Source organism: Tamandua tetradactyla, chromosome 20 (assembly GCF_023851605.1).
Source record: "Tamandua tetradactyla isolate mTamTet1 chromosome 20, mTamTet1.pri, whole genome shotgun sequence".
In the NCBI taxonomy this organism is placed as follows: domain Eukaryota; kingdom Metazoa; phylum Chordata; class Mammalia; order Pilosa; family Myrmecophagidae; genus Tamandua; species Tamandua tetradactyla.
The window spans coordinates 57,484,826-57,497,681 of NC_135346.1; the positions used below are offsets into that span (position 1 = coordinate 57,484,826).

At 36.5% G+C, this 12,856-nt stretch overlaps 1 protein-coding gene across 5 annotated transcripts in view; it reads right to left on the bottom strand.

Moving 5' to 3' along the window:
- The window catches only part of THOC3 (THO complex subunit 3), an 87,441-nt gene that overhangs the window by 72,704 nt on the left and 1,881 nt on the right, over nucleotides 1-12,856 (bottom strand). For all 5 annotated transcript variants that reach the window (XR_013166347.1, XM_077137695.1, XM_077137696.1 and 2 more), the window contains exons 3-5: nucleotides 12,037-12,241; nucleotides 8,331-8,492; nucleotides 8,112-8,212 (exon numbers count right to left, since the gene is read on the bottom strand). Coding sequence is in view for 4 of the 5 variants with exons in the window: in XM_077137695.1 (XP_076993810.1) it covers nucleotides 8,112-8,212; nucleotides 8,331-8,492; nucleotides 12,037-12,241 (468 nt within the window). In the remaining variant the exon portion in view is untranslated. The remainder of the gene's footprint in view (nucleotides 1-8,111; nucleotides 8,213-8,330; nucleotides 8,493-12,036; nucleotides 12,242-12,856) is intronic.

The following is a 12,856-nucleotide window of genomic DNA, read 5'->3' on the forward strand; positions in this document are numbered from 1 at the left end:
GTTAATAAGAGCCCACATTCATTAAGTACTTACCTACATTAGTTCATTTAATCTACTTAATAACCCTATGAAAAAGGTACAATCATTTTCATTCCCCACATTTTACAGAGAAGGACGCTAAGGCACAGAGAGGTCACCAGCCAGTACGGGGCAGAGCAGGAATCCGAACGCAGGCTACCTGTATGCTACATAATAGATGCCGCTATTTGCTGAGTCTGGTGTAATGTCTTCCAGAAGTTTTTCTACCAATTTAGCTTTAGTTTCCTTACCTAATTGGGAATGTATCACATACACTGATCTACTACATGCTGCGCTCATTCAAAAGTATATCCTGCAGATATTACACTTCAGTATATAGACAGCTATCGCTTTCTTTTAGCACAAATGTAATACAGATATATCACAACTTATTTCCCTCGTAATGAAAATTTAGACTGTCCCCCATTACGCATAAAATAATGATATAAATAGTGTAATGGTGTCTTACTTTGATAATGACCTTGCTTTGAATTTTTAATCTAAATTATACAGAATATGAAACCAAAAAACACAAGATTGTTTTGCTGAACTAAGACAGCCAATATTTAATATATTTCTGCAAGACTGCATGTGAATTAAATCATAATTTACATGTGTTAGGTAAGGTAAATAATTAAGAAAAACTTGCATATCCATCAACAAACAAGTGGCTAAACAAGCTGTGGTATATACATATGATGGAATATTATGCAGCTGTAAAGCAGAATAAAGTTATGAAGTATGTAACAACATGGATGGACCTTGAGGACATTGTGCTGAGTGAGATTAGCCATATACAAAAGGACAAATACTGTACGGTCTCGATATGAACCAACATTAATGATGAACTTGGAGAATTTCAGTTAAGAACAGAAACCATCAGGAGATAGAAATAGGGTAGAGATTGGGTACTTGGAGCTGAAGGAATACATATTGTGCAACAGGACTGATTGTAAAAATTCAGAAATGGATAGCACAATACTACCTGATTGTAGCACAATAATGTAAGTACAGTGAATGAAGCTGAATGCGAGAAAAATTGAGGGAGGAGAGCTGGGGGCACATATGAAACCAGAAGTAAAGACAGATGATAAAGTCTGAGATGGTATAATCAAGGAATGCCTAGAGTGTACAATGATAGTAACCAAATGTACAAATTAAAAAATGTTTTTGCATGAGGAAGAACAAAGGAAGGTCAATATTTCAGGGTGTTGAAACTAGATGATCATTCATAGTTTAAAACTTCAACTTCTGTGTGAGACTAAAGCAAAAAATGTTTATTTGTTACAAAATTTATATTTTGACTAGGGCATTTCCTAATATAACTTATACAGACAGGTTAATTGAACACCATAAGTACATGGAACCTTGAATAGGGCACGAGATTTTGTAGGTTTGCCCAGTGTGAGACCCCAATAAATCCCAGAGTGATTTGAACAGTGCATAAAGAAGTATTTGCAAAGTCCCCTTGGGGAAATGGCAAGAAAGAGGGGAAATTCAACTTCCCCTCTTGGAGAATTCCTGATATTCTCACAAGCAGTAGGGACAACCAAATCAACAGGCTGAGCCCTTCATCTTGAGGTTTGTTCATATGAGACTTCTCCCTGCAAAAGATAGGCTAAGCCTATTTAAAATTAGGCCTAACACGTATCCACTGTTGTTGGGAATGTCAAATAGTACAACTGCTGTGCAAGGCAGTGTGGTGGTTCCTCAGGAAGCTAAGCACTGAATTGCCATATGATCCGGCAATACCATTGCTAGGTATCTACTCAGAGGTCATGAAGGCAAGAACACAAACGGACATTTGCACATCAGTGTTTATAGCAGCATTATTTACAATTGCCAAAAGATGGAAACAGCTCAAATGTCCATCAACAGACAAGTGGCTAAGCAAGCTGTGGTATACATATACGATGGAATATTATACAGCTATAAGAATAAAGTCCTGAAGTATGTGGCAACATGGATGGACCTTAAGGACATTATATTGAGTGAGATTAGCCAGAAACAAAAGGACAAATACCGTATGGTCTCACTGATATGAACTGACATTAGAGAATGAACTTGGAGAATTTCAGTTGGTAACAGAGACTATCAGGAGATAGAAAAAGGGTAGATATTGGGTAATTGGAGCTGAAGGGATACAGATTGTGCAACAGGACTGATTGTAAAAATTCAGAAATGGATAGCACAATACTACCTAACTATAATACAATAATGTTACAACACTGAATGAAGCTGAATGTGAGAATGATAGAGGGAAGAGGCCTGGGGGCACAAATGAAATCAGAAGGAAAGATAGACAAGACTGAGATGGCATAATCTAGGAATGCCTAGAGTGTATAATGATAGTGACTAAATGTGCAAATTTAAAAATGTTTCTGTATGAGGAAGTATAAAGGATGTCAATAATGCAGGGTGCTGAAAATAGATGGTAATTAATATTTTAAAACTTTAACGTATGTGTGAGACAAGCAAAAAATGTTTATTTGGTACAAAATTTATATTTTTACTAGTGCATTTCCAATATAACTTATGTGGACAGCTTAATCGAAAACCATAGTACTTGGAACCTTGCGTTTGTAGGTTTGTCCACAGTGATGCCCAGATAAATCCCAGAGTGATTTGAACAGTGAATAGGGAATTATTTGCAGAGTCTCTTAGGGGGAATAGTGAGAAAGGGGGAAAATTCAACTTTCCCAAGTGGAGAATTCTTGATATTCTCACAGGCAGTGGGGACAGCCAAGCCAATAGGCCTCCAATCTTGGGGTATGTTCATATGAAACTTAATCCCGCAAAGGATAGGCTAAGCCTGCTTAAAATTAGGCCTAAGAGTCACCCCCAAGAGAACATCTTCTGTTGCTCAGATGTGGCCTCTCTCTCTCAGCTGACACAGTAAGCAAATTCACTGCCCTCCCCCTCTCTACGTGGGTCATGACTCCCACGGGTATGGACCTTCCTGGCAACGTGGGACAGAAATCCTAGAATAAGTTGGAATTCAAATCAATGGACTGAGAAAATCTTCTCAACCAAAAGGGGGAAGAGTGAAATGAGACAAAATAAAGTGTCAGTGGCTGAGAGATTCCAAACAGAGTCGAGAGGTTATCCTGGCGGATATTCTTAAGCATTAAATAGATATCCCCTGTTTAGAGGCTGGAGGAAACTGCCTGAAAATGTGGAGCTGTGCTCCCGTGGCCATGGCCATGTTTCTTGAAGATAGTTGTATGATGATTTGGCTGTCGCAGTGTGACTGGTTGAGAGAGTCCTGTGTCTGATGTTCCTTTTGTCTACCTTATTGATGGATAAATAAAACATATGGATTAAAAATAAATAAATAATAAAGGGAACAAATGTTAAAGTAAATTTAGTAGATTAAAATGCTGGTGATCAGTGAAGGGGAGAGGTAAGGGGTATGGTGTGTATGAATTTTTTTTCTGTTTTCTTTTTATTGCTTTTTCTGAATTGATGTATATGTTCTAAGAAATGATGATGATGATGAATGCATAAAAAAATAAAATAAAATAAAATTAGGCCTAAGAGTCACCTCCAGAGAACCTCTTTTGTTGCTGATGTGGCATATCTCTCTCTCCCAGACAACACAGCAAGCAAACTCACTGCCCTCCCCCTCTCTACATGGGACATGACTCCCAGGGGCGTAAACCTCCCTGGCAATGTGGGACAGAAATCTTATAATGAGCTGGAGCTCAGCATCAAGGGACTGAGAAAACCTTCTTGACTAAATGGGGGAAGAGAAAAATGAGACAAAATTAGTGTCAGCGGCTGAGAGATTTCAGAGTTGAGAGGTTATCCTGAAGGTTATTCTTAGGCATTATACAGATATCCTCTTTTTAGTCTAAGGTGTATTAGAGAGACTAGAGGGAAGTGCCTGAAACTGTAGAGCTGTGCGCCAGTAGCCATGTTTCTTGAAGATGACTGTATGATACAGCTTTCACAATATGACTGTGTGATTGTGAAAACCTTGTGTCTGATGCTGCTTCTATGTATGGTATGGACAGATGAATAAAACATATGGTTTAAAAATAAACAAATAATAGGGAGAACAAACATTAAAAAAATAATAGATGGATGCATGGGGAAAAATGTATCTACTGCAAACTATGGACTAAGGTTAAAAGCAATATTTTAATATTCTTTCATTAACAGTTAACAGAATGTACCACACCAATACTATGGGTCAATGCGTGGGTGGGCTGGGAGGGGAGGGAAAAGGGGTATCGGAGAATTTGGGTTTTATCTGCTATTTTTATTTCCTTTCTGGAGTAATGAAAATGTTCTAAAATTGACAATGGGGATGTATGCAAACTACATGATGATACTGTGAGCCAGTGATTGTATACTTCAGAAAGTTTTTACGGTGTGTGAGTGCCTCTCAATAAAACTGTGTTTTAAAAAAAAGAAAGAAAAACTTGCACAAAGATGGCATGGGAAAAACATGCGCATTCATGTTTTTCCTGCTAAGAGCATACATTGAGAAAAACTTTCTGCAAGGTGGTTTGGTCCTCCACAAAATGTGAATCCTTTTGAATCCAGCAAACCCTCCTCAAGTGTTTAACCCAAAAGGATGATCACATGAGTAAAAACGAGTACACAGGAATGCTCATCAGAACAGTATTCATAGTGGTGGAAAGATTAGAAATCACTTAATAGTTGAGAATAGTTAAGTATGTTCTGCTATGTTCAAAAGAATTCTAAACCCCATTAAAAGTAACAGTAGAGCTTGGGGACCATTATATGAGAAGAGCCAGTAGCATGCTGCTAGGTGAGGCCCACAGGTCACAGGGCAGCAGGAGAGAATCCCTGCTTCACAGGAACACAAGACTGCATACAGGATCCACATGTCTACATAGGGGACAGTGCTCCGGGCAATGTTATTCATAGCAATAACATTCTTTAAATAGTGGACTGCAAGTATTTTCACTTTCTTCTCTGATGTTTTTCTACAACATTTGGATTCTTTCACTAAGAGGACTCATTTCCAAAAACAATAAAGCTACATTAAAAATAAATCTGTTTTGTAATGTCTGGAAACATCCTATAGTTCATTAAGTAGATAATCAAAAAATATTGGCAAAGTCCCCTGAGGGAGGGGAGAGAAACTAGATTTAGTCTTTTTAATAATAGAAAAACTATTCAACCTTACCATCAGGGAATCCCCTGATACTGTGTCAAACTTCAGGGACACCCAAATCAATAGGCCATGCCCTCGATCATGAGGCTTATTCCTGTGAAGTTATGTAAGCAGCGGAGCAGCTTAGACTACCTATGTTTAAAAGTTACTTCTGGAGGACCTCTGTTGTTGCTCAGATGTGGCCTCAGTCTCTCTAAGCCCAATTCTGCAAGTGAAATCATTGCCCTTCCCCTGAAATGGGACATGACATCCAAGGGTGAAAGTCTCCCTGGCGATGTGGGAAAGGACTCCCAGGGATGAATTCAGACGTGGCACCATGGGGTCAACAATTCCATGCTGACCGAAAGGGGGAAAAAGTGTAATTAATAAAGTATCAGTGGCAGAGAGAGTTCAAATAGAGTGGAAAGGCTACTCTGGAGGTGGCTCTTATACAAGCTTCAGGTAGACCTTGCTACCTCTCATAACCTACCTGCCAATCCCCAACCAGGACCATTCCAGCTAGTCCTAGAGAACACCTATGGCAATATATAAGATTCCACAAGGGTTCCAGGCACTACAGTAACTTTCCAGAAATTTACAACCTCCACATGGGTTCCTGGTCCAGATAAGTCCTGAAACCTCAGCCTCTCCAGAACATCAGAGTTCAATCTTCCTACCCCATATTAGTGACAGACCCTTCCAATATCAAAAATTTAGAATTGCCATAGCCCAAACAACCCAAAGAGAGGTATGGAAAGATCAAAGGAGAAGGTAGAATTATACATAGAAGACAGGACTTAACAAATGAATATGAATTGCCGAATCATTAGATTAATAACTCTTTTAGTCTCCAGTATTTTAGAGCAGCTAGAACTAAAAACTTAAAATTGTGAAATTGTAACCTATTTCAAAGTCTGAAATATGCTCTACAACTAATTGTGGTGCTGTGCTTTGAAATTTATAGCTTTTTTGTATATATGTTATTGTTCACAAAAAAAGAAGGAAAAAAGTCAATTGTGATGATAAAAAAGTATTGAAGCCCTCTAGCCTCCTATATTCTGGAGCAGCTAGAAGGAAAAATAGTAGAGGATCGTATGATAGCCCATGACAAACTCTGGGATCTATCCTGTAACCACTTTTTAAAGAGTGCTTTGGAAACCATTGCTTTTTTATTTCTTTGCTTTGTATTTGTTATACTAACAATAAAAAGTTAAAAAAAAAAACAAAGAAAAAAATTTCAAAAAAAAAGTTGATAGTGGAGTTATACTGAGAAAGTCAGGTTTAACAGAAGAGTATGAGTGCCAAATCATATTGTTATTTCATTTAGCCTCCAGCATCTTAAAGCAGCTAGAAATAAAAACCTAAAATTGTGGAATTGTAACCAGTACCAAACTCTGAAATCTGTTCATCAACTAATTGTTGCAATGTACTTTGAAATTTCTTGCTTTTATGTATGTTATTTAAAGAGAAGGAGGAGTATAACAGAGAAGATAGGATTTCACAAATGAGTATGACTGCTGAATCATTATGTTGATATTTCCATTGGTCGCGGAGCAGCTAGAAGTAAAAACAAAAATTGTGGAACTGTAATCCATATCAAACTTTAAAATCTGTTCTATAACTACTTGTTAAAATGTACTTGGAAATTTATCGCTTTTTTGTACATATATTTCAATTTGAAAAAAGTTAAAAAAATAAATGTTCGTATGTCAAAAATGTATGTCAAGAATGTATGTTTGTTCGTTATTTATAATAAAAAATATTTTAAAAAATAAATAAATCTGATGAGTAAAAATCATTACATAAAAAATAAATAAATAATGGGGGATAAGGGGTAAAATAAATTGGGTAGACTGAGATACTAGGGGTCAACAAGAGGAAAAGGTAAAAAGTATGGGATGTATGAGTTTTTTCTTTCTTTTTTTTTTTTCTTTTCACATGGGCAGGCACCGGGAATCGAACCCGGGTCCTCTGGAATGGCAGGCAAGCGTTCTTGCCTGCTGAGCCACCCGCCGCTTTTTATTTCTTTTCCTGGAGTAATACAAACGTTCTTAAAATAATCATGGTGGTGAATACACAACTACGTGATAATACTATGAGCCACTGATTGTACACCGTGTATGGACTGTACGTGCATGAAGATTTGTCAATAAATATATTAAAACAAACAAAAACAGCAACAAAAAATGCTGGCACAACATTAAAAATAAATAAGTAAGTAAATAAAATACAAATCTGAGAATTAAAAATAATTATTTTGTAAACTGAATACTCTCCTGCCATTTTTCTATTATCAAGTTCTATTTTGTAATTTTTAAAGTAAAGCACATCTACTCTGATAATTCCCTAAATTACAAAAGATACATATATATTTTAAGTTTATATATAGGCAAAAAATAGAAATACATCCGACGTTAAAAAACAGGTGATTGGGCGGGCCGCGGTGGCTCAGCGGGCAAAGTGCTTGCCTGCTATGCCGGAGGACCTCGGTTCGATTCCCGGCCCCAGCCCATGTAACAAAAACGGAGAAACAGAATACAATAAAACAAGAAAATGTTTAAAAGATGTTTCCCTTTCTTCCTTCCTTCCTTCCTTCTATCCTTCCTTCCTTCTCTCTGTCTTTCCTTTAAAAAAAAAAAAAAAAAAAAAAAAAACAGGTGATCATTAGATGGTAGGACCTCAGGTGACTGTTTCCTTATTCCTACTTTTCTGTATTTAAATTTTTTCATTATAATGAAGAACTCAAAGTTGATAAACTCTAAAATGTTTTCCTAAATAATGTTCCCTCAGATCTTAACCCTCTGTCCCCTCATTTCTTGACTGTAAAGTCATAACATAAACTTGTCACAAGGAAACAAACTCATTATAACAATGCACACAGATGAAAACATATGACCCCCAAGAAATCCTAATGGCCATTAATGAAAGAGAAGATTCTCATTAAGGTAGCAGGGGCCCGAGTTACCTGTCTCTACTTCAGCAATGTCAATGAAATGATCTTCCGATGCTGAGGCCAGCATTTTCCCATCATGGCTAAAACTGAGGGTCCTCACAGGCCAATCCAGCCTATAACAAAGGGTGGAAAGAGAGATTAGAATTCCCCAGGAAGAGAACAGCAGAATTTCACATAAGATAAAACAAAATTAATGTATCCAACAAGGAAAGCGCTGGCAGCTTTGTTTACCTGGAAAAGCACCGCACACACACTAACTCGTCCACATCCCAAAGACTGACCAAAGCATCTGCACTCCCTGTGGCAAAATACTTCCCCATGGGGTCAAACTTGATACAGATGCAATTGGAAGGATGGGCGTTGATGGACTGCACAGGTTTCAACTCTGGATAACTGAGAAATAAGACAGCAATCAGTCTACAGGACGAGGACTGTGGCACGATGGAGAAAAGACCATGAAGAAGAAAAAGCACCGTAAGACAACAGAACAAACCAAAAACCATAATTCAAGAAAACTTTCCTAAAATAAAAAAAGATTTCAAGCTACATATTGAAAGAGTACACTACTTCAGCACATACTTGAGAATATAAACCTAGACTAACACCAAGGTATATACTGGACTTTAAAGGTAGCTAGGAAAAAGAGGTAAATGTCTTATAAGGAAAACTAGATGATCATCAGATTATCTGACAACAAAACCGTAAAGGAAAGTTTTTTTTCAAAAGAAAATAGATTAACATATTCAAAATACACAAGCAAGAAAATATGATATAATGGAATATCAATGTTTTGTTTGTTTGTTGTTAATTTTTTAATTGATAAATCAAAAAAAAGAAAATATGATATAAGGATTTTTATAGCCAGCAAAACTGACTTTTGAACATATAAATCACAAATAATAAACATGATACAATAAGTAATAAGTTCTTAATTGTTATACTAATAAGTAGGAACTCAGGGAACATTCTTGTCATGAACCCTTCTTGCGGAATCTTAACTAGGGAAAGCACATTTACAACCAAAATGACTAGAGAAATCATCAACATAAATTTCTACTATAGAAGAGGTGAAGTAAAATCACTGTTGTCACGAATTTTAATTGGAAGTCATCAGTATGATGTCATATAAATAAATACAAATAAATAAATAAATACATGTATTTCCTAGCTCTGTCCACTCAAAGGCCTAGAAACAATGATAAACACAGCAGCAGTAGACATTCCTGTTCTAACATTATTTCTCAGTAAAACAATGGAGGGTTTCTTAGAAATTTTTCTGATTAAAGATCTATGAATCTGGAACAGCTCGTCCTACCAGAAAGCAAGAAAAAGAAAACTACTAGGATTATACCAAAAGGAATTAACTTGAAGAGGCTCCTATTGGCCAAAGACGGGATATTTGAGCTTCAATAAGGATAATAATCACAACAGTCTAGAACATTACAACTATGTTTAAATACATGAGTTCATATTGTTTCTTAAAAAAAAAAATTAACCGGTCATCGTGGAGGTGATACGAATATTATTATCTTGAAAAGAGGTGACAAAGGGAAAGAAGCATTTATCCTGCCTTCCTAAATTATATATTAGGAAATAACTATTTATGATACTATTGGGTAACCCAATAGTGATCACAGGAAGTACCTCTTTATAAAAAGTATTTCAACAAATAAATAAGCAGATGTTATGAATAAGCAAAAACCAGACTGGGAGACTCTTCATAAGTTGATAAGCCTAGTTTTTCAACAGAAGAGTTATAAGAAAAAGAAAATGATGGAGAGGGATTTAATTTAATTAACAGACTCAAAAGACATGTATTTGTTTTAAATGGGCAAGACTGGAGTATCTAGGAATGTATACTTGGGAGATAAAACTATAAAAAAAATACAAGAAAATGATTACTATACATCAAGACAGTGGTTACTTTCGAGGAGAAAGAGTTGTGATTTAGACAGAGGATATGGATAGACTTCTGAGGTAGCTGGCAAAGTACTATTTCTTAACATGGATGGTGTTACATGGTGTTTTATTTAAAAAGGTAAAAGAAAAACTTGTGATTCCACTCCCTACAAAATAAAACCCAAGTTGCTAAGCACAGAATTCATAGTTTCAAATTAAATTCCAATTCACCTTCCCATTATCATACACTTTCTATATATAATTCTGCTACTGCTCCCCAGCAACCATGACATACTAACTACTAACTACTCTCAAAACAGGTCATGCTTGTTCATGCCTGTTCTGCCAATTCTTAAAATTCTACTCATCTTTCAAGATCAAGTTCAGAAGCAGACTCTTCCAATCCCCAGTCAATATTATATTCCTTTCCTTGGGATTTCCACAGCAAATTCCCAGCCTTCCTAACACAGAACCTTTTTCACCCTGCCTTGCATTACTCACCTGAGATAAAGTAGAAAGAATAGAATCAGACAGAACTGAATTGCAATTTCACAATTTCATTCATTCAAAGAAATATTTATTGCAAACCTATGATGGATAGCAGGAACTAGGCTAGGTGCTAGGGATTCAACACAGTCCCTACCCCCATGGAACTTACAGTCTAGTGGGAGATAGAGACAAGTAAATGCACAATTACAACATAGAGTGAAAAGTGCTTCCAACAGGAAGTGCATAGAATAAGCCTCTAACTTTTGGAGGGGTGGGGTTGTCTAAAGGGGTGGTGGAGATGGCTTCCCTAGAAGGAAAGAGATATTTAAGGTGAAATTTTAAAAGTTAGCCATAATTCAAGGTGCATCCAACTCCATGCTCACAAGCTGACTAGTGACCTACCCTCTCTGAGCCTCAGATTCCTCATCTGTCAAATGGGGAGCATATCCCTGGGATTTCTGTGAGGACTCAGTAAAATACAAGGTACCTGGCTCAAAGGTACTCAATAGATTTAGGATTCCTTATTATTTGTCCATAAGGTTTCTTTAGGACATCTAATCCATCTCTGTATCCACCAGAGCACCCTGTGCATAGGAGGGGCTCAATCAATATTTACAAATGAATACATTATTCTAAAAGGCTTGACAGTCCCCCAGACTAGACTCCCAACTGAGGATTGGTAGGAATGTAAAACAGCGCAGCTGCTGTGGAAAACAGTTTGGCGGTTTCTCAAACAGTTAATTACAGAATTACCATATGACCCAAGCATACTACTTAAGTATATATTCCAAAGAACTGAAAGCAGAGACTCAAACAGATATTTGGACACTGATGTTCATAGCAGCAATATTCACAATTGCACACTTGGTTTGTGTCCATCAACTGCTAAATGGATAAATCAAATGCGGTATATACACACATGAATATTATCCAGTCCTGAAAAGGAACGAAGTTCTGATACTTGAGAGAACATGACACGAACCTTGAAGACATCATGTTGAGTGAAGTTAGCCAGACATAGAAGGACAAATATTATATGATCTCATCAATAAGAATTAGAATAAGCAAACTCATAGTCTGAATCTAGAATACAGGCTACCAGGGGATGGGGGCGAGGAAGGGAATAGGGTGTTAATGCTTAAATTGAACAGAGTTTCCATTTAAGATACTAGAAAAGTTTTGGTAATGGACGGTGGTGATGGACACACAATGGGAACATAATTAACAGCACTGAATTATATATTTGCAAGTGGTTAAAAGGGGAAATTCCAGATTGTATGTTATCATAAAAAAATTTTTTTTTAATTCCATGGGACTATACAACACTAACAATGAACCTGTAAACCATGGACTACAGTTAATAATATAATTATAAATATGTGCTTTCATCAATTTTTTAAAATACACCAAATTAACGCAAGGTATTAATAAAGGGTGATAATGGGAACCCTTTATTTTATGCACTATGTCATTAAACCCTCTACTTCTCTCATTAAAAAAAGTTAAAAAATAGAAGGCATGACAATCCCCTCAGTTAGAATTCCCTCACCTGAGGATGTTGATACAACCATTGCCATTTGTCAGAAAGAACATGTTATTGTCATTGTTCCAGGAGATTTCATTGACCTCAAACTTGAACTGCTCCTCTGCTTTAGAACGATGTGTCTTGGCATCAATGAAAGTCACCACATCATCCTTGTTGCCTACAGCAATGGTCTGTCCATCAGGACTCCAACAGATGTTAATGTTCTCTCCTGGGAAGCCAGATATAATCAGCATGATAACCTGTTCGTCCATAATCCTCCAGATTATTTTGCTATTCTAGAAAGAAGACCACAGCTGTCCTTCAGAGGTTCATTCACTGATGTCCTAGTCAGGGGAAGGGGATTTCCTCATTTGGTCCTCACAAAGGTATACTATATTATACTCATTTTACAGATGAACAAATGAAAGATAAGAGAGACTAACCAAAGAGTCAAAGCATTAAGTGAGAGAATCAAGTTCTAAACCCAGGTTTGATCACAAAGCCCCTTATTCTCTCTTATACCAGCTTTTCCCAAACTTTTCATTCACATGCCACCTTCACAATTTTTATCTTATCCATGTATTAATAGCTATACTTTTCTTTACTCAATATTGTTTTTGAAAATGACAACAGAATTTTTTTTACTTAAACAAATTTAGCTTCATTTTTAGCAATAAACTCTACGAATGGCTATTTTCTTCTAACAGATATTAAAATACATACACAACCTTATTTTAATGTTATTCCATATACCACCTAAATCCTTCATGCACCACCAGCTGTATACTTCAGGAAAGTACTGAACCATTTCACCTTCAGGTATAACTCTTATTAACAAACTCCA